The 25814-nt window shown below is 40.7% G+C and overlaps 2 protein-coding genes across 4 annotated transcripts in view; one reads left to right on the forward strand and one right to left on the reverse strand.

The window, feature by feature from the left end:
* Positions 1-9113, forward strand: part of KDM6A (lysine demethylase 6A) — a 139648-nt gene extending 130535 nt beyond the window's left edge. For all 3 annotated transcript variants that reach the window (XM_044442763.1, XM_044442764.1, XM_044442765.1), the window contains 3 exons: positions 3749-3875; positions 6522-6692; positions 7595-9113. In XM_044442763.1, coding sequence (XP_044298698.1) covers positions 3749-3875; positions 6522-6692; positions 7595-7624 — 328 coding nt within the window. In that variant the 3' untranslated portion in view covers positions 7625-9113. The remainder of the gene's footprint in view (positions 1-3748; positions 3876-6521; positions 6693-7594) is intronic.
* Positions 9114-16946: 7833 nt separating this feature from the next.
* Positions 16947-25814, reverse strand: part of DIPK2B (divergent protein kinase domain 2B) — a 28574-nt gene continuing 19706 nt past the window's right edge. The window contains exons 3-5 of the mRNA XM_044442703.1: positions 23295-23468; positions 19964-20255; positions 16947-17947 (exon numbers count right to left, since the gene is read on the reverse strand). Coding sequence (XP_044298638.1) covers positions 17607-17947; positions 19964-20255; positions 23295-23468 — 807 coding nt within the window. The 3' untranslated portion in view covers positions 16947-17606. The remainder of the gene's footprint in view (positions 17948-19963; positions 20256-23294; positions 23469-25814) is intronic.

Here is a 25814-nt window from a genome sequence, read left to right on the forward strand (position 1 = left end):
GATCACCAGCAGAAAGAACCCTAAGAAAACAAAGCTCTTGGCCACAGAAAAATTATAGAACTTTAACTTCACTCTAATGAAGAGATTGAAATTGTGAAATATTTTACATACCTTGACTCGGTCATCAATTCAAAGACTTCAGCAAAGGAACTTGAAAAGATCACCAAATGTAAGGGTATTTTACTGGAGAACAAATTCAAGAAAACTGTTGTATTCCCAATGTATGGGTATGAAAACTTGACAGTGAAGAAAGCTGGAAGTGAAGAAAGCTCATGGGAAGAAAATTGATGTGTTCAAAACATGATGCTGGTAGAGAACTTTTCAAATACACTGGACCAACAGAAAGAGAAGTAGATCCTAGATCAAGTCAAGCCAGAGTGTTCCTTAGAAGCAAAAATGCCAAAATTGAGGCAGTCCTACTTCAAACACATCAGGAGAAGGCAAGACTCACTGGAGAAGACAATCATATTAGGAAATGTTGAAGGCAGAAGACTAAAGGGAAGACCAAACATGAGATGGATTGAATTCATAGCAGAAGCCACAGCCTTGTACTTGGAAAAAGTGGAATGGAGCAGCTACAACAACTAGGACTCTTTAGCTTAGAAAAAAAGTGAGTAAGGGGAGACATGGTAAAGGTGTTTAAAATAATGCATGGTGTGGGGAAAAAATGGACAGGAAAAGATTTTTCTCCCTCTCCCATAACACTCAAACCCCAGGGTTATCCCATGAAACTGATTGGTGGGAGATTTCAGACAAACAAAAGGAAGAACGTTCTCACACAGTGTATGGTTCGGATATAGAATCAACTGCCACAAGAATTGGTGATGGCCATCAATTTGGATGGCTTTAAAAGGAGATGAGCTAAAGTCCTAGAAGAGGAGGTTTTCCATGGCTACTAGCCTTATTGGCTGTGTGCTCCCTCTTTTACCAGAGGTGGCATGCCTGCACACACCAGTTGCTGACAAGCTTGGACAGACAGAGGTCTAATACTCATCCTGCTTGAGTGAAGCTGTGGTCAGCTGATTTGCCATCATGTATACAGAGTTCTGCACTAGATGGACTCTTCCTGTGTTCTGTTCTTGTGCTGTCATGAACAGGACATTTCAGAGTCCTTTCATTGATAGGGTCTCTCTAAGTCGGACATCACTTGATGGCACATAACAAGTACAACACTGATAGCATTAACTGGCATGTGCTGGAAGCCCCTCATAGTAGTGTAACATAATTTACATTGCGTTTTTTAATTGGAGGCAAAGTATCTTTTATCAGAGTATTATATTTAAACACTTTTCTTCTAATGGATCCAAGTTGAACATCACATTAGTCTTATCAAAATATTAAAATCATCCCTAAAATCATCTTTTGTACCAGAAAATAGCCAATGTAGCACCAATTTTTAAAAAGGGAATCCTGGGAAAATCGGGAATTATGGGCCAGTTAGTTTAATATCTGTTCTGAGTAAACTGTTTGAAAGCATTATCACAGATAGTAAGCACCTAGAGGGCAAAGCCCCACTGAAAAGGAATCAACATGGTTTACTCAAGGGGATGTCCTATCGAATGAACCTGTTGGAGTTCTTTGAGAGTAACAAGCATGTAGATGGGGCAATCCAGTGAACACTGTTTATTTGGACTTCCAAATGGCTTTTAACAAAGTCCCTCACAAAGGGCTCCTGCATAAACTAAGCGGTCATGAAATAAAATGGAACTGTCCTCTTATTGACCACTAACTGGTTATAGAACAGAAGACGGGAAGTGAGAATAAATGGCAATATCTCTGAGAGGGGTGTAACCAGTGGAGTCCCACAGGGTTCTGTATTAGGACCATTGCCATCAATCTATTCATAAACTATCTGAAAATAGAAGTTAACACTGAAGTAGTCAAGTTTGCTGATGACTCTAAAGCATTTTAGTGTAGTTAAAAGGGATTGTGAAGAGCGCTAGAAGGATCTCTCCAAGCTGGGAGGATGGGCATCAAAATGACAAATGCAATTCAATGTAAGCAAGTGTAGAATAATGTATGTGGGTCAAAAAATCCTTACTTCAAGTATATGCTGATGGGATCTGACCTAGCAGTAACTAAGCAAGAAAGGGATCTTGGGGCAGTGGTGGAAAACTTGATGAAATGTCAGCCCAGTCTGTAGCTGCTGTGAAAAATTCAAACTCCATTCTAGGCATAAGTAGAAATGTAATAGAAAATAGAACTGCCAAGATTATGCTCCCTGTATTCAACCTTTGTTGTGTCCACACTTAGAATATTTTGTTGTTCAGTTCTGGTCACTTTACCTGAAAAAGGCTATTATTGAGAAGAAGAACCAAAAAAAAAAAAAGATTAGAGGGCTGGAGCAGCTCCCCTATGAGGAGCAGCTACAACAACGGGGACTGTTTGGCTTAGAAAAAAAGGTGTGTAAGGGAGACATCGTAGAGGTGTTTAAAATAATGCATGGTATAGAGAAATTGGAGAGGGAGAGATTTTTCTCCCTCTTCCATAACACTCAAACCTGGGGTCATCCCATGAAGCGGATTGGTGGTAGGAGGTTTAGGACCATGTTGTGTTGTACTTCTTCTCACAACATATAGTTCAGCAATGGAATTAGCTGCCACAAGAAGTGCTGTTGGCCTCCAATTTGGATGGCTTTAAAAGAAGATTGGGCAGATTCATGTGAGAGGAGGTTATCTATTAGCCTTGCTGGCTGTGTGCCCCCTCTTTACTAGAGGGGGAATGCCTGCATAGAGCAGTTGCTGCTCTTCATTATCTGTGTACCTGCCACTCACACTTTTATAGCCATTCTGTCTCACCTGTTACCATCTTTCCTTTCTCCACACTTACTAGGGAGGGAAGTACAGCGACAACCGCAAGCATTTCTCCCCCTTCTGTTAGGGTGTCATTGGACTCAGGAGCTTAGGACTCCCATAGTTCTCCAGGGCTTCTGAGTCCAGTAATTCTGATTAACTTTGATAATCTGAAGGCAGTTTCCCATGTCATATTGCCCCAGGATACTGCTGTTGCAGCTCTTTTTTAGACAACCTAATGGAGGGAAGTAGAGAGAGAGAGTGTTGATGCTATACTAGGTAAGTAAGGTGGACACAAATGATATACAGGATGATATACAGAGCCAGTGTGGTGTAGTGGTTAAGAGCATGGGACTGGGACACAGGTGATCTGGGTTCGAGTCCCCACTCGGCCATGGAGCCAACTGGGTGACTTTGGGCCAGTCACAGACTCTCAGCCCAACCTACCTCACAGGGTTGTTGTGGGGATAAGATGGAGGAGGAGAATGATGTAAGCTGCCTTGAGCCCTTTGTAGGAAAAAGGCAGGATATAAATTGCAAAATAAATAAAATAAAATAAATATGAGATTGGAATATTGTTTGGTGACTGGTGGAAATGGGATCCCTCATCCACCCCCTTTCTGCAATTATTTTAAGCAAACCGCAGGTTGAAATTGAATTAAGCCAAACGTAGCTCACTTATCACTAGTTATTTATCCATTAGTTAAACATGCTTTCTTTAAGTGCATACTATTTTACTTCTACCTGCTCTGTACATTTTTGTATAATTGAGAAAGATAACTTTTTTGTGTAGTCACTGTGGTACCCAGCATGATCATTTGTATCTCACATGGTCAATTCTACCTCTCAGGCTAGCTTAACAAATTAATTAAAATACAACAAAACTCCAAATGACCAAATTCATGTAACATCATAACAATGAAGAAATGTTTTAACAATTCTAATTTGTGTTACAGGTATTGTCTGCTGAGAACTCTTAAGCAATGTCAAACTTTGAGGGAAGCTCTAATTGCTGCAGGAAAAGAGATTGTATGGCATGGGAGAACAAAGGAAGAGCCAGCTCATTACTGTAGCATATGTGAGGTTAGTAAAGATGTGCATGCGTGGATTAGTATTTTCTGATAGCATTTTTAAAAATCCAATTCTAAATGGTTCTGTAAAGAGCCCACCCATACACTGTTGGTACTCAAGTCTCCCCACCCCCACCCCCCACCATGTTCCCATCCTGTCTGTATAATATAGATGCCCTTCATTGGGCCTAAATACAGTTAATCATTGACCAGACTTGCATGATAACAGAAATAAGCCTCCGTGGATCTTCCCTCCCACTCCCACCCTCTGTAGCAAGGCTTGTTAGTTTGTGCAAATCCAACCAGAGTAGCTTGTTACTTGTGGCAAGCAGAACCCACAGGCTGTTGTAGGCACATGCAGCAGCTGGAGGGGGCATAAGCCACTGTTGCTTATTTTTGCTCTGTGATTGCACAAACTGTACTATTATGTTGGTGGCAGCATTAACCATGATTAGGACTTCCTAGGGTTTCTGCTTAAGCCATAAAGGCCTTGCTTGTGCATAATGGCAAATCACTGTGAGTGAATTTCCATATTAGGCTTGCAGTTTTGTATTTAAAATCAAACTGCAGTGAGAGCAGTTTATGACAAGCATAATGACTGCTTGTCATTATGTGGGAACCTGGCTAAGGTGGGTTACTGGTGTGGTTAACAAGCCACCCAGAGCCCAGGAAATGTTTTTGGGTTTGCAATAGTTTACAAACAACCTCCCTGGCTGAGTTTGAAGTAATGACAAGCTGTGGTGTACCTACCTACCTGCAGCTTGAGTGTATAAAAGTTACAGCAAGAATTTCCACAGGGAAATTTACCCATGGTGGCTTACATGCAAACTGGCCCAGTATCCAAAAACAGATGTGCATCGTAGGCCCACTGGGAATAATTCATTTGCCTGTGAGAAAGAAACATTAACCTTTTTTAAGCAATCAGCATTACATTTTCACTAGCTCATTTGTAGCCATATAAATATAATACATTCTTCCTATAGTTTCTTACATTTCTGAGATGTACCAATAACTGAGTTAATAATCTTTTCTTGGAATATAATGCAGGATGCCAAACATGGATGTGATATTTATTTGTATATTGTCCTTCATTGAATCAATTCGAGAACGATGAACAGCAAAGATGAAATACTGAAGTATACAATAAAATCATAACATTGCTAATAAAATGCAAACATAGTACATCCAACTGTATATGCCCAGTAAAATATGAAGATCTTAACCTGGCAAAGAAAGCAATGTAATGTAGGTGTGAGACGCAACTCTCCGTTGCCTTTCTGCTAAGCAAGGAGGCTTTACCAGCCAAGCACAGGCATCCTCCTCCTCCCATATCCTTTGCTGATGTGTAGCATATAGTATAAGAGAAGGCTTTTATAGTTCATTTTCTGTTCTTCACACATCTCAGAAAGTGCCAATATTTGATTCATGTTGTGAATGTACCACTGACTTCCATCTGCTGAGCTTCATTTAAGACCAAGCTCAGAACCATGCTGTCTTAATTGTGAAGGACATCCTTAGCTCACATGTGTCCCAGTAAAACAAACCTGCAGTATGCAGGCTTAGAAACCTTGAAGGTGATACCAGATACTACACTCAATGCCATTTTTACCAAATTTATTTGGTAGAATAAAATAAATGCTAAAAATCCCCAAATAGTAGGCATGTTGAAAAAACTTTGCACATGGAAAGCCATAGGATGGATTACAGGCCTCAACTCTTTTTGTTACAAAAGTTTCACCTCTATACGTTTTAGAACGATTGTATGGGTCCTTGGAGGATTGCTAAAGAATAGGCTGTCTATCTAGACTCCCATCTGTAGGATGCATTCTTCCAATAGAAGGCATCTAAGTCTCACACTCCAGTTTGCTGGGCGATAGACCCTTGTTAGATTTATTTTACTTCTGAAACAAAGGTGTGAGTTCCTGTGCTTCTGTTGTTTTGTTCTAGTCCCACTTATTCAGACATAGTAGTCTCCATATTATAGTTTCATTATATACATTTTAGACCTATTTAATGTGAATGTCCTGGTAGCATCTTCTCTTAAGAACAGAGGCAGTGACTAAATTTCACAATTGGTCTTAGGGTCAAGATTTGCTCAGCTCATTGCTCTGTCCATCTTCAGGAACAAAGAAAAATCCTTACACTTACCAGCAAAGTACTTTTCACGTCAGTTGTAAATGCTGTGCTGTGTTTTTTCTTATCTAGGGTTTAAAAAGTGATTCATCTTTAAGTCTTCTAAGAAGTACTGGATCTTGATAGCAACAAGTCCCTTTGCCTAGTGCCAAATCTTGTTGAAGGTCAAACATATAAAAAGCAAATACATGCTTTTAAAAATGTGATGCTTGTAGCATAAGCCATTTGGTGGCATGAAACAGATTAAAAGTTTAGTATTGGAAGGAGTGTTGCCCCAGAGGCTAAGAGAGATACACTATTTTATTCAAATAGTAATCTATGCTCTTTCCTCTCTCCCTGCGTTTACCTTCCAGCACATTTCCTAGCACTATTTCTGTATTTCAGTTTGCCTACCTGCCAATGTAGACTTCTTGCTGTATTTCTTGCATAATGCCAAATGTTAGACTAAGTTTTGCATGGGAGTTTTAGATATGCTAATTTTACATGCAACAACAACTTAGTTTTGTCTCCATTTTGTGTTCAATAGGTGGAGGTCTTCAATTTGCTTTATGTCACAAATGAGAGTAATTCTCGGAAAACTTACATTGTACATTGCCTAGACTGTGCACGAAAGATAAGTGGGAACCTGGAAAACTTTGTGGTGCTAGAACAGTACAAAATGGAGGAACTGATGCAAATCTATGACCAATTTACATTAGTAAGTGAAGTTGTTTTTATGAGGAAGAAATAAGTCGGTACATAAGAATATTTGGGCTAAATGGGTTGAGCTAGACTTGTGCAATTATATATTCTACTATTCAAGATTTTTAAGAATCTCCTTGTAGACAATAACTTTCTATACCAAATATAATAACTTCAGGCAAATGATAAATAGTTGTAAAGTATGTTATTTAATAAGTAAATCATATTTAGCTAGTATGGACTTATTGTATTTATTTACTACAAAGCAGCAGACTTCAGAGGAGATATAGCACATTAGCTTACTTGGTTACCTGGTTCCTGTATGTCCCTTCCCGCAAAGCAAGTGCATTCTTTCAGGGTCCAGCTGATGAGGAATTGGACAAGCTAAGCCAATGACTGTCATGGTGCCCATGACTCTGCTATCTACATCTTTTTCCCACTGTGATCTGTCCTTTGCGGTTGTGGAAATTTGTTAACTGCATGCACAACCCACCTTTCTCCAGGTTCAGATGACAGAATAAGTCATGGTGCCCACCTTCCACAGACTGAATATTCAAAATGGCCACCAGCATGCTTCATAAGCCATGGTGAGCTCCAGCAATTGTGTGACCTGGATCAGTGTGTGATTTTCACACTGGGATGCGGGTCTTCAAGGGAACTGAAGAATAAGGGCAAGCTGAAAATTGTCAATAAAAGTCTGAAAAATCCTGGCTTCGGGGTGGGGGAGTTGGGCGTTTAATTTCTTGTGATTAGATGCATTAAGAAAACACATACCAGAACACTGTTATATAATATAAGCCACAAATGAGTCACAAGATGCAAGTCAACACCAACATTTGTAGACTGGACACCAAGCATTTCTGAAGATGTATAAAATAATATTTTAAGGACACTGTGTTGTGTTTGCTCTTTTTTCAGGCACCTCCCTTGCCATCATCTTCATCTTGACATTTTTCCAAGGACATTTACATAAAAACTTTTCTGATATTCAGGAAGTGACCCAGTTCTGCACCACTGATTTTTGTAGCGATCCCATAGGCTGCTGGCTGAAAGCTGTGTCTATGCAACCTTCCAAGTGCGGAGTGTCAACCAACTGGACAGGAGAGAGCACAGCTCCTACTCCAGAATTTAAAATACAGAAAGCTCATTCAGCTGAATTTTAAAAATATATTCCACGTTTTGTATATATCTGACAAAACTGGCAACAATATACAGACTACTGACTTGAAGACCACCTCTTTTGTATTTCTCTGTTTCTGGGCTGATGAATTGGTTTCATCTATTTCCCCCACCCCCTCAGAGGTTTTTCTTGGAAAAGTACTAGCGTAGCTGGTCATTTCTTTGTAAGGTAGTTAGAATTTTAAGTCTTTCTTTGGGCTACACTTTTTTTTTTAATGTGAAAGGTTAGGTGATACTTTTTTTACTGCTTTTATGTTATTCTGTCTTGTTTTGAAACCATGATGGTTACTTTTTGTTTCCTAAATAAAATTTTAAAAAATTAACAGCCAAGTCACAAAGATAAATGGGTTGCACATAGACTAAAGAATAAACTTCAGATTTGTGATTTTGTTTCTAATCTTGATGTAAATTTACACTATTTATAAATACATATTTATTGCTTGAAAATATTTGTGAATGGAATGCTGTTATTTTTTCCAGATTACCTGCCATTGAAATTTTAAGGAGTTCTGTAATTTCAAACACTACTCCTATTACATTTTCTATATGTAAATAAAACTGCTTAGCATTGTACAGAAACTTTTATTAAAATTGTTTAATGTTTAAAGTTTTTGTATTGTTTGAGTTTTAAAAAGAATTTATGTACATTGCCCCGTTTTTGTTGACTTTTTTGAATCTGGTTATATATATTTTATATATACTCTTGTGCGTGTGTATATATATAATATATATAGAAAACTGAATATAAATATATGTATAAAGAGTTAGAGCCTAAATTTTTCTCGTTTTTAAGTTTTACATCTATGGTAGATTTGAGGTGTCTACTGTAAAGTATTGCTTACAAAAGTATGATTATTTTTTAAAAAATATATATGGTATGTATCCTCAAGATATGATATGTCCTTCAGACTGGTTTATTGTTAAATTGCACTTCTTGCAATTACAGACAAATAGCTGATGCCAAATTGTAATAGTAAGAAATAACTTAGCTAACAGCTTGAAAAAAACCACAACGATATCATTTCAATAGGTTTAAATTTAGGCACCTTGAAATTTAGTAAGGAATGATAAAGGAAATAGAGTTTTGATGAAAATGGTATCTTAGAACACAACCAAAACAAGATTTGTACATTCCAGCTTTTAGCAAGCGTATGGCTTTTCTTGGCATGCGTATGGCTGCATTGTCTTAAGTACAAATCATGCTATATTTCTGCTTATTTTGTAATTCAAATCACTGATAAATTTTTAAACCATTAGAGTCCTTTAGACCATTTTATTTGTTTGAAGTTTAAAGTTAATGATAGCATTTCATTTTATTAAGTTGCTCCCATACTTTTTCAACTGTTACATTGAAATGCATTAAATCAAAAATCCAAGATCTCAATTCATTTTAGTGGATTAGTTTACTGATTCATAAAGTTCTTTACTGAATGAACTGACAATTGTAACATAGGTGTGGTATTCTGTTTCATGTTGCTGAAACAAAGCATCAAGACCAGAAACTCACTGAAAACCAGAGTTAACATACATGAATACTTCAGATACAAAAATGCTAGTACCAGCCTAGAACATCAGGACCAACCCTGCACTCCACTCCACTCACTCCCAAGTATATCTCTTGGAACTATTTACTAATAAAATTAAATATTCACAGCAAGATTTCTTTTATGCTTTCCACTGGAGGAGGTAGGGCAGCTTGCTTCAGAACATCCAAGAGCAATACTACACTTTTGAGAGGGAAGAATTCTTAATGTTATAAGTACTTATTTTTTCAAAGCCAACAAAGGAATGATCTACAATGCTTGTGTAGCTGTTCTGCATATCATAAGGAAGAGAGCATTGTAATAGTACCTCAGCAACCAAATTCCCCACATGTAAACATCTTAGCCCTTCTTACATGTAGAGCTATCATGATACTGCCTTGATGCCATTTGACTTAAGTCCCAAGGGAGGATTTTCTAAAAAGTGAAGGTGGTCTTTGTAGATCCAGCATTTGATTCATCAGTGTAGTGACTGAAGGGCATTCTGACACTAAACTTGGACTAACTTTTTCTTTTATTGTCTATTGGTTTAGTATAATAGGAAGACAGTCCTTATTTCAATAATCTGGAAAATAGTTAATTTGAGGAATGACAGAATGGGGCAAATCCACCTTCTGAAAGCAATTTGTTAGATCTATGCAATACTCTGCAGAAAATTCTATGGATATAGGAACCATGAAGCACAGCCAGATTATGTGCTTCACCTCTGTACACATAAACTCAAAAGTACCTCTGAGACTGGTATTGGCAGTGATTTTTTTTAATTTCTTGCACATAATATTTGTTTGACCTGAAATACCAATAGTGTTGTCTGAAGCCCTATGCAGAAGATCAAGAATATCCAGTACTTTCATGTGAGTTGGCTATACCCAGGTATAGGTAACAAACCAAACAATCCATAGTTAATTGGGTCCATGCTGTTGTGAGCAAACACATAGTGTTCTGAACACAAGGTTGGTTGTTGGACTAAAAGTCTGGAATGCTTGCCCCTCAACCCAGGTACACATGCTGCATTAAACAACCCACAAATTGGGTTATTCAAGGATTGTTCGTGAAGTGGAAGTGGCAAACATGCAAGAAGTATGCTTGTTTACTCTTCTTACCATGGACTACTCTTCTTAGTTCTACCTTGCCATCCATCATCCCATAAATTGCTGTTATGTATCAAGCAAGATGTTGATATAGGATGGTTTCAGAACCCATAGGTAGATGCTCCTATAGTGATCCTGGCATCTACTGGTGTTATTCTGGTATATGCCAAAGATTAAGGTAATGATTGATGCAGTGTTTCTTCCTGGTCAAATCCTACTTTTAGTAGGAAGAAATGCTGTCTCAACCTTCTGATTATAGGGCTTTTTAAGGGAATCATATGCCAACATACCCCTTCATGGATCACTGCCTTGCTGTGGTGAAGGAGCTTGTGTAGCGCAATGAAGCTATGAGCTATACCATGTAGGAGCACCCAAGATGGTCAGGTCATAGCAGAGAGCTCTGGAGAAGGAAATGGAGCTCTCTGGAGAAGGAAATGGCAACCACTTCAGTATCCTTGCCATGAAAACCCCATGGACAGTACCAAAAGGCAATGTATGGCTGTGAAAGCTGGACCATAAGGAAGGCTGAAGAATTGAGGCCTTTGAATTATGGTGCTGGAGAAGACTGTGAGTCCTTTGGACAGCAAGGCGATCAAACCGGTCAGTCCTAGAGGAGATCAACCCTGACTGCTCTTTAGAAGGCCAGATTCTGAAGATGAAACTCAAATACTTTGGCCACCTAATGAGAAGGAACAACTCGCTGGAGAAGACCCTAATGCTGGGAACAATTGAAGGCAAAAGAAGGAGGGGATGGCAGAGGATGAGGTGGCTAGATAGAGTCACTGAAGCAGTCGGTGTGAGATTAGATAAACTCTGGGGGATGGTGGAGGACAGGAGAGCCTGGAGGAATGCTGTCCATGGGGTTGAGATGGGTTGGGCACGACTTCGTGAATAACATAATGCCAACATAGCCACAGGAAATGCCAAGGATTCCCCCTTGGCTTGTGAAGAGGAGAGAGGCAACTATTTTCTAAGGAACACTGAATGCAGGCTGACAATAGGAAATACTTCCTTATTTAATTGGATTAGTGTGTTCAACCAGAATAATTTTGGTGGTGGTTGCTTGCTTGATTGTACAGCCATTTCCTCTTCCAGAAGATGCAAAAGCACAATTCCCTCAGAAATATTTCATAGATTGCTGTTTTCCTTACTCTGTGCTACCACAAGCATCCATATTAGTGGTAAATTCAAAATGTGAACAGTACAGTACAGGTGCAAAATACATTTGAGGAGCTTTGCTTCCCCATCCTGCAGACAAAATTCCTGTAAGATAAGTTGATGGTAAGCGGTATGTAAAAAAATTAGCACAACTCTATGACAGACATTCTTTCTACAAGAGGTTTTAGGCTTAAATTAATTCATATTCATAAATGAAAGGCACAGTTTCCATGAGAGTAGCTACAAAAGATTCTGAAGAATCATTTAAAATTTCTTTTCACTTTGTTTTGTTCTTTGAGACACTTGCTACTGGTAAGATTTAGTTGTTCTGATGTTGCCAATTTTGCATTTATATTCAAATCAAGCAGCTGCAGTAAATGTGCCTGCTAGTTCCTGAGCTGAGGTCAATTATTGTTCTCAAAGCTATAAACTTGTTCATTGGTTGAAAAATAAATGATAGGCATTCAGTTTTCTCAGACCATACAAGAACAACTCATTAAGAACCTGTGGATTAGGGTGGGTATAGTTTTCCTTTAGTATGTCCTGGATTGAGGTAGCTAATAAAAAGGCTTTCTGGCTTGTGTTCATGAAATTGAAATATATCCTCTTTGAAGCTGTATCTTGCTTAGGTTCCTATGATACTAGTTCAGGAGAAATGTTTGTTACAGCATTAACCCTAAGAGGAAATAAAATTGTCCCCAGATTCATACTGTGTTTTGATTGATGCTCAATAGAAAGACAAGGGAGAGTATCTTCTTGAGAAATTGTATCTCAGAATTGCATCCACTAGAACTTGAGTTGGGAATCTGGGGGCTCAGGAATGGGACTTAGGTGCTCTGTTGAATCTCTGTGCCTTCCTACTGATATTCTGATGGATCTGTATAATGACTATGTCCATATGTACTCCTGCTTGCATCCTGTGGTTCCGGTTTCCATTTGCCATGTAGTTCTTAAGCTGTAGCTTGCCTGTATTACAGATGTTAGCATGTGGGATGGGAAACAGCAAGGGTCATAGCCCTGTGCTAAAACTCATGCTAGTGTCAGGATCAGGACCTGAGTGACCCTACAAGTGCCTGCAGAACCAGGAGCACCTTTGCAGGTTTTTGCAGGGAGCAACTGAAGAGCAATGATGCAGTGCAGTGCTGAAGATCAGCATAAAAGGCTTTCCGGCACTGCTGGTCTTTGCCGCAGCAACGCAAGTCATCTTCAGGACTCTCTTGTGCTCTGGTCTCTGCATCAGCATGCCTTGAACCTTGTTTCGGTTCGATCCTGCGTACCCTAGTCCGCCTTTGCCCTGTTCCCATGTGTTCCTCATCGTGGTCTCTGTGCATCACACATCATGGGTGTTGCGCCTGCACAGTGCCTGTACCCTGGCAGAAAGCAGCTCTGAAGTTTCACAAGTAAATCCCAGCGTTCCTGTTCGTCATGTTAACCAGAGAGAGACAGAGGCCGAGGCAGATGCCTAATCCTGGAAGCTAAGCGAGGCCAAGCCTGGGCAAAATCTGGATGGACAACTTAATGTTGTGAACTGCTCAGAGAGCTTCAGCTATGGGCAGAGTAGAAATGCAAATTTTCTTTTATTTATGTATTTCATTCAACTTCCATGTTGCCCCATAATCCAAAGGTCCCCTGGGCAGCTTAAAATGCTGAAAACAGCATATAAATACAATCAATAAAACTGATTAAAAACACAATAAAATTAGTAAATTATAAACCATCTCACATTAGAAAAATATAAAAATAAATAAAATATTTCAATGTTACTCATATGATGATGTATTTATAATATATCATGTATATTATATGATACATTTATTTCATCAGGTGTATTTTATTTTTATGCATCATCATCATCATACAAATAATTTAAGTCAGTCCCCCTGTGACTAACAGAAGATGGATAAAACTATGAATGACTACCAAGTGGTAAAACATTTACGCACTTTGGTAAGCTTCAGAAATGATGCTGTGGACAACGAGCCCCCCTTCAGTTGCACCACTAAGGTATAGAGAACACTCAGGCTGGGGGAGCAGTGTGTGTGAGGAGGTGGAAGACTGCTTCCCTCAGAAGTCGTGGATCATACAAGCAGCGCTGAGAGAATTTTAGGACATGATGTTGCTGATGTTTAGAATGCATATGCCACTTCTTACACAGTAAACTGTGCCTCACCCTGAAGATCAAAATATGTAATATTTGAAACAAAAGTTGTTGCAAAACATTTCAATAAATTCAAATAAGTAAAAATAACAGTTCAGTAAACACAGGATACATTCATAGCACACTAACATATATTTAGACTTTAAAAATCACTAATACAGAGCAAAACATAGTTTTACTGTATATCCTCCCTTACAGAAAAAAGCTATGGTCACATGGAGATAAACTGCTGCAGTGGTCATATTTTATATGACCTATATGATACCATTCAGGTTTTAGCAATTTGTGACTTCAAAGATGCTCTTGTGAGGTTAAAGGCAGTTTGGTTCATCTTCAATAAAATTAATTTATTTAATGGTATTGACTTCTAAAATGGAAAGTGTATCATTCCTTTAACCCTGTTCATTCTTATTCTTGTTTTTAGTCAATCATATATTTTCTGAACCCACGGGAAGCCCAAGCTAAAGGGAAGAAGGAGAGGGGACTAAGTACTACAGATCCCAGGGACAGAAGTCAAATGAGCAGGGAGTTGCTATCACTAACTTTGATAGTAGTGATCAAAGATCTGCAGTGCTCCTCAAAGCAAGCATCCACCTTGCTGGCAGGGCTTTTTACATGATAAAAGAGAAGTGCTTAGAGTTATGAATCAGTCTCTGGCAGGAAGAAGGGTGGACTCACAACTCTAAGCTAGCCTGCTATCCTTAGAAGGATGCTTTGTGCCATGAAGACTCTCAAGCTAACATTCAACTAGAATCTGATAAGCTACAGTACATGGAAAGGAGGAGGGGCAGGAGGCTCTCAGGCCTGTGGCTCAGGCTTAAGGATAGCTCTGAGGCAAGGTAATGACTCCATTCTAAGGTGAGGACAGGTAACTTGAAATAAGATTTCCAGCTCCTTTTTTTTTTTTTTTTTACACCATTGTCTCTTATGTCTAAGCCTGTAGCATCAAAGTGACTGAAAGTGCAGGTGGCAACTGATTTTGTTACTGTGCTGAATTTCTCTGAGGGAGTGTAGCACTATATAATAACTGAAGAAACCTTATCAGAGGAAAGAGGACTGCACAGAACAATCTCCCAGAAACCAGAGTCGGCTATTTCAATTATTTTTTGAAAGGACTGGTGATTATGAATGGTAGCAAATGGAAAAGGGAATTCATTTTAGATCCTATGAAAAATGTTGTCGTCATAAATTTGTGAGGGGGGACGTGTTTTATTCTATCCACAGCTGTGATGAACTTGAAAGCAATACATCTGCGATAATAACTTTCATTGTAGTAAAAATAATCTGAATAAGACAAATCCCTGTTCCTTATACAAAAAGATGTGGTTGTGGCTAAAATCTAGTGCAGTGAAGGGGGAAAAAGGTAAGCTCCATGCCAGAACATCCCCAGTTAAATTTAATCTCACTGTGAATCTATTCTTAGAATTAACAGTCACTATTAGTTAAACGCAGTGTATAGAAGGGAAAATAACTGATTAAAAGCCTTAACAAATGTATGTAATGAAGGTAAGGAATTGTGGTGCTGGTTTTGTCTTCATTTTTGACTACTTCCTTTGTTTTACTTGTAGGAAGAAGATGCCAGGTAATATTAAGTTTAAAGCTTGCTGTTGATTCCTGTCTCAACTTTGATTTGACAAAATTTATTCTGTAACATTAAGTTCCCTCAACCTTCCATCTGTGGTATGGAAATAACACTAGCCTGCCCTTTAGGGTTGGGAGGTCCCATGGGCAGGAGAGTGCTGATCCAGATGACACTTCTTATGTTCTTATGGTTGCTGCAATACAGCAATACTTTGAACACTCTATAAATGCTACACATCATAGGAAGTTGCCCCATACCCTTGCTCAGTCTAGCTAAGTGAGGAACCATCAAAAACCCTCCAGGGGCTCAGAGTCATTTCAGCCCTCCTGGGGATACTGTGGATTCTGCAATATGAGCTCCACGTAACTTTTGCCTTTCCTGCTTTTCCACTGGATAACCTCTAGGTGGTATAGTACTAATAGAAGAATATTGGAAAATACTTTTCTTTCAGGTTCAGAAATAAAACTCAATTTTCTGCCCTACAGGGGGCCAGGGGAGAAAAGCCCTCAGAATGTCTAATAAAACATTAGCAAAACTGGAAGTCAGCATAAAAGTCACCCTGCAAATAGCCCTTCTATTTTCATAACCCATGCCTTCTGTGCTCTTCCATAATTTGTACCTCTTCTTAGCACAGCAAACATGTTTTTTGATAAGGTCAGTAACTTGAGTAAGGCCCTCCTTTAAGCTCTCATGCTCTTTAATTGCCACACTAGGGAAGTTTAGGAAAGATCCTCAGCACTTCCTGACAGGACCCCGAGGGTATGGAGTGGGCTTCCATGGGAGGTGGTTGAGGCCCCATCGGTGAGGGTTTTCAAAGGTAGGCTGGACATGCCATGGTGGGCATGTCGTGAGCGGAGCCAGCTGGAGCCAGGGGTCAGACTAGATGGCCCGGGAGGCACCTTCTGACTCGCTCTGTTTCTATGTTTCTATTTACATCCTGGTGCCCTTAGAAGTGTTGGACCACAACACTACACCTGGGTGGGATTCCAGGAGTTGTGGTGCAACACATCAGGCTGTGGAGCATAAGCCCCCTGAGCTAAAGTCTGTTTCTGATCCCCTCTCACCCAGTGAGGGTAAGGGCATCATTTTATCAGGATCAAACCATTACAATCACTGTGCTGCTCCTTTCCCCTCTTTCTGGAAGAGCACGTGTCCACCAAATCTCCTTCCTACTTCTTTTGTGGCTGGCAAAGCCTTTCAGTTAATCCTCTTTCTCCACAGTGATAGGTGTGAAAGGATGATTTGAAACAAGGGAGTAGAAAGATTTAAAAAGGTAACAAAGAAAATTACTTAGAGGGGTTAAAATCAGATAGCACAAAGTGTGGGGAAAGTAGGCATGTAGGCAGGAGGGCCAAATACTTCCTGATAGTTTATTGACAAGCTTGGCAGAACAAAATGAGCCTATTGGAGCCCACTGGGGCAGGGCTGGATTGGGAAGAAGGGCTGGTGTTGGAGCAGTGTGGAGTAGGCGGGCGGAAAGATTGTAAACTCCCGGTACCCCAGCCAATGAGGGGAAAGAAGCGGCCGGGAGCAGGGTTCAAAAAGGGGATGTGGACATGTGCTCATGTGAACAGGAAAATGGGAAGGAAACCATTTTTTTCTGTTCCCTTCATTGCAATAAAGTTTTAAAAAGGACTCTCTGCATGCTTGGAATATTTTTCTCTTTCAATGGAAAGGAAAGAATGATCATAACAGCAGGATCCAGGATCAGTTGCCCATGGGAACAAGTGAAATTGCTTTGGATAGAAAGCTGAAATGGAGAGCAGCATGATTTCCTGCACCTGATGTAAAAAGATGAAATGGAGGCCTCTGGATGGTGAGGGCCAAGTGTGCTTCTGGTAGCAGTTACTGATCTCAAGAAATCAGCCCAAAAGGAAATAAGAGGAATACACAGGTTAAGGTGAGAAAGCTGGGGCTGTTCATGCCTGTTTCAAGTTTCTACTAGAATTGGAGGTAAAGGAAAAGTGACCTGCAGCAGGGCAGGTTCCGAGGTGTCCAAATGATCCCATAACCTGCAAGGAGTTAACAAAGTTGTGTGGAATTTATCAAAGAATTGCTGTCTAAGCCGTTTCCTAAAGAGGGAATGATCCATGTGGCAACCATCTCAGCGTGTGTTAGGAAAGTTTCTTGAAGGCTCTCTTTGCAGAGCAGACTCTTCAACAACCAGCTTGTACGGTATATGTTTCTTGCTGTGTGTGTGTGTGTGTGTGTGTGTGTGTGTTTAGTGTTTGGCACTGTATTTGCAATCTGGGTAGCGGTAGGCAAAATCAGAATCACAGGTCTGCAGAGGTTTCAAAATCCCTTCCAGCACCTGAGCTGCCTTGATAACCTCTTGGTTGGTGAGAGAACTGTTTGCACAGATCTTCAGAGCACCGTCAATCTTCTCCTGCACAGAAGGCAGAAACTTTTCCTTCAAGAGCTTAGACAGAAGTTCCTCACAGACCATGATGAGGCTCTGAGTATACCTGACGGAATTACAGGAAGGCAAGACAGATTGGCAATCTGCAGCCAAGCAGCTAAATATGTCCTTATATTTCTCCTGTTGATCCATCATCTGGCTCCCTAACAAAAAAGTAATGTAAAAGTTTGATTATGCACTTTTTCATTCATTTACTTATTACACTTTTAGACCGCCTGAATAACAGAAGTTCTCCAGATAGTGTACAGGTAAACATAAAAACATAAAATACAGTAGAACCATGATAATAAAACAGCATATAACAAAAGCAGGATAAAATCCCAGCAAAAATAAAACAATGAAACACAAAAAGAAATCTTCAAGAAATTATCTCAGAGTCAGGAATGAGCAATTACTGGGAATGAACACTGCTCAGTCAGCAGACTCAGGTTCCACCCAGATGAGGGGTGGGAACCAAGGGGAGTTGGAGGTCTTTTCCCTTTCTGTACCGGTGCTGTGAGCACCTTTCCCACCACGTAGCTTGACACAAGCATCGCAGGAGACTGCAGCGATGCACAATTGTTAGGGTGTAGTCTTTCCTAAGCAGAGGAAAGACCCGGTGCAGGCAGCAAGACAGGTGCAAGACAGACACCCCAATCTTCAGGCTGGAGCTTAATGTAGGTCCATGCTCGCTAGACTGTTTTTTCTGTTTGTCATTTGCCACTGCATTGTCACTTGAGACTGCTTGTTGCCTTGGCCTCTGAAACTGATCAGTCGTTTCTCTTCTGTACTTTTGCCTGAATCCCTAATGATCTTTTGCCCTGTTTATACCAAAACCCAGACTGAGTGCTTTGGGGACGAAAGGAGAGGGGCTCACAAGGGCAGATAGCATGGTAACGGTCACACTAATACTGATCTAACAACATGGCTACACATCACATTCCGAGCAATGCCTGTAACCTAAGCTGTGCTCCTCTAAGGACACAAGAGGGCTGCCATGAACCCCAGTACAAGAGACCCCACTGGGATCCTTGGCTACTCATTCCCACGGGAGTGAGAGTGCTTGGGGACTGTGGAGACTGGGCTTATTTTACTCTCAGTGGTGGCAGCTGGTACTGCTCGGCACGGCTACCTCACCTGTAGCTGGGATGTCTACAAGAGCCAGCCCGCTATAGCTTTACCCTGCAGGCTGTGCCTGCCAAGACCTCTACTTTTTATACCTACCCACCCCCCCGCCAAAATAAAAAAAAAAAAAAAGGATTTTTCCTATATAAACAATGCCTCTTGCATAAGGAAAGTCAGCATGTCTGAGGGAAAGGTTCTGTTCCAACCCATTCCTGGGAATGCTACCTTTGCACATGGAGGAATTTCTGGAACGACCAAACATGTGACTCTGCAAAGGGATAGCCTTGTGAGGACTTTTCTGTATACAACATTTCTCAGTGTTGGCACCGAGAACCCAGGATCTGGTTTATCTTTCGAAAAGAAATGGAAACCTATCAAATGGCAAGGGGAAAGTGAGGCCCTCCCAATGCACTGCCGCTTCCCAAATACCTCACTCTCTTGCTATAAAAAATATTGTGAAAAGGAGCATCACCAGTCACCCCCTTGTGAAAACTGTTTCAGCCTGTTGCCTTTCCAATTACTTTTGGCCGGTGGGAGTTCCTTAGAGAACCACATCCAGTGGTTTGCGTCTACAATTCCCATTAGCTGTCGTCAATGGAGAAGGATAATGGGAGACATAAGCCAAAGTATCTGGAGAGCCACATCCCTGTTATAAATGTTGAAATATAAATTCAGATGTTGCTGCTGCTGCTGTTATTGTCATTAACCAAAAGCCCTGACTTTGCTTCAAGTGGGTATGTTTACAATGTGTACATTCCCATTGTAATGCTGCTAACAGTTTTCTGCTTACATATCTCCATACAGAGATATCTTCACACCTGTGCACTTACAGATTTTTCCCTTAAGCTTAGTTGTGTGCTCTAACCTCACAATCACACAGAATCTGACAGCTCTGTATTTGTGTACATATTGCCACTAATTGCTACTTCTGAAACTTTTAATTAACCTATCTACCATCAAATGACTAAAGCTAAGGAACAGGTGAATCTAATCTAATTTTCACCTGCCTTGTTTTCTCCTGTGGCAGATGCTTATTCAGAGATGAAGCAGTGTACCTGTGTCCTCTTTGTCAATGACTCCCAGGGTACTGGCATCTCGAATAAACAGATGTCCATCACTGAAAACACCAAATGTGTCAGCATCCACATGGATAAAGTAGAAGAAATAGTTCAGGTCATTATTCCTCATGGACTCCATAATAGAGAGAAGCTGAAGAGCGAGGTCTGCTGCTACACCAGGAGATACACCATAAAATTCCTTCAAAGGTCTGGTGCTAGTTGTGATAATCAGCCGACCGCAGGACCCCAGGTATTTAGGAAATGGCCACCCTTCTGCTCCAGGAAAAATCTGCCAAAGGGGACATACAAAATGGGTCTGATGACATGGAACTGCTTACACAAATAGTTGAATGCAGATACATCCACTTAAAAAAAAGATCCTTCAGTCTTAACACCACTCTTCCCCTGCCTGCTCAGATGCAGATCCGCAGAGATCAATGAGGTTTACTTCTACAAAAGCAGGCATTAGATCGCATCCCTAACCTAGTCATAATCCTCTTGACTCAGTTTCAGCAAACAGTAGACAACTGCTAGTTGCTGCACTTATTATTATTAAATAATCCCACCTTTTATAGCCCACCTTTTTTCCCTGTGTGAGGAATTCAAGGCAGCTTACATAGTTCTCCTCTACTCCATGTTATTCTCACAACAACAATCAGATGAGGAAGGTTAAGCTGAGGGTGAGTAACAGACCCAAAGCCAACCAATGAGTCACCCTTCTTGGCTGCATGGCCCAGCAGAAACTACAGTTTCTGGCTCCCCATTTCAATGCTCTACCTACAACTCCACATTAGTTCTCAATGCATATATGTGGGAATGTACATGAAAGGCGAAGACCTTTTTATTCAAGTGTCATTTTAATTGTTAATGTTATTTTTATTTTAAAGATTTTTGGCCCGGGTGACTTATTTTATACAGTTACGTGTATTTTATATTGCTATTTATGTATTTTAATTTATTTATTTGTAAGCCGCCCCGAGGCTTCGGCGAATGGGGTGGCCTAGAAATTTTCTAAATAAATAAATAAATCTCCTGAAGAAGGAGCTGCATTTCCAAAACACATTGAACAGAATAAATGTTTTGGGCACACAGAGAATCTCTTTTCTCTTGTTTTTATGGCAATTCTATATCACATGTATAGCCAAAGTTATTCTTGCTAGCATGTTCTCCCACATGCACTTCTAACAAAATACTTTTTCTATCTTATTAATAACTAGCTCTTATCTCATGGAAGAAGTTCCTTCAGAAAGAACTGTATAAGAAGATATCTTACATTTTTATTAAACTAATGTCTTAGACTTATACATCCTACATTTTTATTCATTATTATATGCTGTTCCCCCCACCCCTGCCCAAGTTCTGTATTGAGATGTTTGGGCACTTAATTGGGTTAAAAGAAAAGAAAAGAAAGAAATTATTTTACTTTCGCATATCTATCTACTTAGAATTTGAAGGTCGAAGTTAATTAATGATCAAGTCAAGGTAAAAGTTGTGCATATAATTTTGCTTACACTATTTTCTAATTTAGTAGGCTCAGAAAAATTATCTCTTAGGTCTAATAACATTTGCTGCAAGGCTGTCAAAATGGATGAAAGTACAATTATATCTCTGCTAGATACACAAATGTATCTCGCCCACATTTTGTCCACATTCATGTGATATTCCTTAGTTTTCGGCACAAAACTTGCCTGCATTCTGAAAAAGATATTCTCAGATATCTGCTGTAACTGCCTTGTTGCTTTTTGCAATATTCACAAAGAGTAAGCAAGAAGGATTGGGTAGATCAGTATCAGTACTTTCATATTAAAAGAACCTCTTTCTCCTGTAAGAACCTGCCCATGGGTTCAGCTCATCAGCTGAGACAGATAAAAGTGCGCATCCAACTAGACTGGCTGTTGGTAACACAAAACTCAGCCTTACATTCCTTTTATAGGAGATCCATACTAGCTGGTCATAAGTTGCATTTCTTTTTAATGGAGTTCCATTTGTGGTGAACTATTATTGCCATATAGGCTCTATCTTGGTAATAATTCACTTCTTTTGGATGTATAAATCCTGGCATCTCTACTTGCTACAGGTGACTTATTTTGGGACGGGCTTCCACTTGGAATACCAAAGTCCCAGATATGCCAAGCACATATCTTTGGTTTGGCTTACTGTCTGTCAAATAGTGCCAGAAATTTGCATGGAATGCCACTAAGCACCCATTCAGTATACTAACGGGATCTCAAATCACTTTCACACTCAGCTTTGAAATGCTTCTGCTTTGTTCCTTCTTTGTTCCTCCTGCTGTGAGAGTCCTCTCACACCTCTTTTTAGCCTGTGCTGACCTGTTCTCTCTGTTCCTTAATGGCTTTAGTAGCAGCACCCATATGAATTGGCTTGTGCACAGCTTTGCCACCTAGCTCCTTCATGGATTTGGCATTAGCCAATTCAAAGTGCTTAGCTTGCTATGCACACATTCAGTCTGTACCATACAGTAGGTATGTATCTGTAAATTGGGAGGGTGGATTATATAAGCCCATAGTCTAACTGTTTGAGTTGCACTTCTCTTACAACTTTTCTTGTGTGTGCATGTGTGTGTATGTGCACACACACACACAGAGGTCACTTAATGTTTTACAGATAACAATAGCCCTGCTGCCATTTGTCAGTTGAACTCCCATCAAGTTAGTCAAAGCATATTATGTTATGTTATGTTAGTTGCGAAGTCGTGCCTGACCCATCGCGACCCCATGGACAACATTCCTCCAGGCCCTCCTGTCCTCCACCATCCCCCAGAGTCCACTCAAGCTCACACCAACTGCTTCAGTGACCCCTTCTAGCCACCTCATTCTCTGCCATCCCCTTCTTCTTTTGCCATCTATTGTTCCCAGCATTAGGCTCTTCTCCAGGGAGTCCTTTCTTCTCATTAGGTGGCCAAAGTAGTCAAAGCATAGTATGCACTGATTCTGGTTTTACAGAACTATTGGCCAAGTATCTTGCTTTCCAGAGAAATGAGTTAAGGGTAGGAATGGTTCTGTTCCTGCTGAAGAATCACTTCACAAGGGGCCACTAAAGTTGTTCCTCCTCTTAACCATCTGGCACCTGCTTCCTGTTCCAGTCTGGACAGCAGCAGGCGTGAGAAAGAGGAGTGAAAGAGACCTGGCTATGCATCTGTCAAGAAGCAAGTAGGAGCAAGTACTCCTGCAGCCCTCTGCAACCCACAGTGAAGATGAAGCTTCTGCAACCTCTCTTCAACCAATGTGTATTCTTGCTGCCTTTGGTCAAATGACTTGAAACGGGATCTCAGAATGAAGGATTTCACTGACAACTGATGAATGTATACCTGTAACATGATGGGATGTGTATTAACTGACAGCGTGTAGAGGAGTCGCAGCTTATCCCGGTCTGTGAAATGGTCCATGTAGATGCTACCGGCATCTGACACTTCTGCATATCGCCGCACTATTCGGTCCAACAGCCGTTGTGATGGGCAATAGAGCAGTGGTGTACGCAGGCCCTGAAGGAAAGAAAGAGGGGAAAGGGGAGCTCTTAGACTGTGGGTGCGCTGCGTATGTTCACTTTGCATGCTTAAGCCCTGAGCTTGAAAATGAATACAGCTGTCCTCATTCAACAGAGCAACTGAAGAAGCAAGTACAGGATAGAATTTGTGGATAAATGTTCTATTTATTGCTACATTTTATTTTTAAATTTAAATGACAGTTGAGAAGTATTTATGAAAGAAACATGCAAGTGTTTAATGGAAACAGAAATATGGTAAATAATTCATGATAGTAATAATGGGAGGAATTTTGGCAGAATTTGCACTATTGGGTAGTATGTCTGAGCATTTGTCAAGGCCCCAGGGCTGACAAAGAGCCTATTGTCCCAATATTGCTACCATTCTTGCTTTGCATGAGCCATCCAAAAAAGTAAGCTATGCGCTGATGTACAGTAGTTGCCTTCTCTGGTTCTAAGTCAGAATGACCGATGGCTCTTCACATGCAAACCTGCCCTGACATGGCCTTAACAGCAGTCTTTCTTGAGTGTCCCTCAGCCCCCATACACACTGTCAATACCCCAATCTCCCCCGCAGAAATTCCAATATGGACAGCACCAGAGAGGAAAGCACAGTCTGTATGCTGATCACTGGGATTGCTAGGCGAGGGACAGCAGTGCGAAAATCTCCCCGAAGATCCTTATACGTAACTCCTGTTGCCCACTAGGCAACCTTAAAAAAAGACACACATAGGAAGTGGAAGGAAGGCCAGGCTACAAAAGAAGAGTACAGGCAAGGAGCACAAAATTCAGGAATGAGATCAGGAAGGCTAAAGCTGAGAATCAACTTAGCAAGGGGTGCTAAAACCAACAACAACAAAAAATCCCCCCAGGTACATGCACAGTAAAAGGCAGAAGGGAAAAATGTGTTTCAATTTTTCAATGTGGAGGACAAGTCTGCTAACAGATCCCCCTCCCCTCTACACCTGAAAGGTCCAAGAGCTCAATTCCTACTGTGGCTCAGTCTTTTCCCACACCAGCTGGCCAAAAAAAAAAAAGTACAAACTGAAGTAATGGGATTGAAGCTTCAGATTAATAAACAAATGGTCCAGGAATACCTAATTTCTCTGAATGCGTTCAAATGTCCAGGGCCTGATGAACTGCATCTAGAGTAATAAAGGAACTGGCCAAGGAGCTCTCTTATCTTTGAGAAATCATGGAGGATGGGTAAAGTGACAAATGGCTGGAGGAGCACTAATGCCCCTATCTTCAAAAAGTGCAGCTGGGAACTACTGATCACTAGCTTGACCTCAGTCCCCAGAAAAATTCTAGAGCAGATAATAAAGAAAGCAACCTGTAAGCACCTGAAGACAATGAAGTAATTACTAGAAGCCAACATGTGTTTACCAAGAACAAATCTTGCCAGGTGATTTGTTGTTGTTGACTGTAGGAATGCTGTGAACATAATACTTTTTGACTTCAGTAAAACTTTCAACAAAGTGCTCCATGACATTCTGATCAGCAAACTACCTAAAGCTGGGCTAGATGGAGCAACTATCAACTGGATCTGCAGTTGGCCACAGAATTGGACTTAACAAGCCTCATCAGTGGCACCTTCTCAAACAGGGGAGAGGTAACAATTGGGAAACCATAGGGCTCAGTTCTGGGACTACTGCTCTTGAACATTTTTATTAATGATTTGGATGAGGAGATGCAAGAAGTACTGATCAGACTTGCAGATGACACAAGTTTGGTGTGGGATAGCTAATACCCCAAAGACAGTGATCTTGCTAGGCGGCAGCACTGGGCTAAAAGGGACGGCATGAAATTCAATAGCAAGAAAAGCCAAGTTGCACACGTAGGCAAGGGGAACTAAATGGACAGTTACAGGATGGTGGTTACCTGGCTCAACAACACTACAAGTGAGAACATCCTTGGAATTGTTGCAGAGCCCAAGCTGAATATGAGCCTGCCCCCCCACCCCCCTCCCCAATGCAAAAGAGCAAATGCTATTGTGGGCCATAGTAATAGAATATAGCTTCCAATTGTGCGAGGTTCTGGTTCCCCCTAGCTAGGCCCCATCTTGAGTCCTGCATCCGGTTCTGGATACCACGCTTGGAGTCACCTCTCTAATGTGCCCTTTGAAGTGGCTGCTCATAGGTGTCAAAAAAGCCACCTGGGTCTCCAGAAGGGAAGTGTAAAGGAGAACAAGGCATGACAAACCCAAACTGCCTCATGATGGCAGTGGGGAGCGGGAACAGCTCATTAATCCCACTGTCCTTGGGATACCCACTGGAGGATCAAGAGATGAAGGGCCAACAATCCACACCGGGGCCAATAGATGGTCTGACTCACAGTGGGTTGTTCA

Source organism: Varanus komodoensis, unplaced genomic scaffold (assembly GCF_004798865.1).
Source record: "Varanus komodoensis strain SLA01 unplaced genomic scaffold, ASM479886v1 scaffold4, whole genome shotgun sequence".
NCBI lineage: Eukaryota > Metazoa > Chordata > Lepidosauria > Squamata > Varanidae > Varanus > Varanus komodoensis.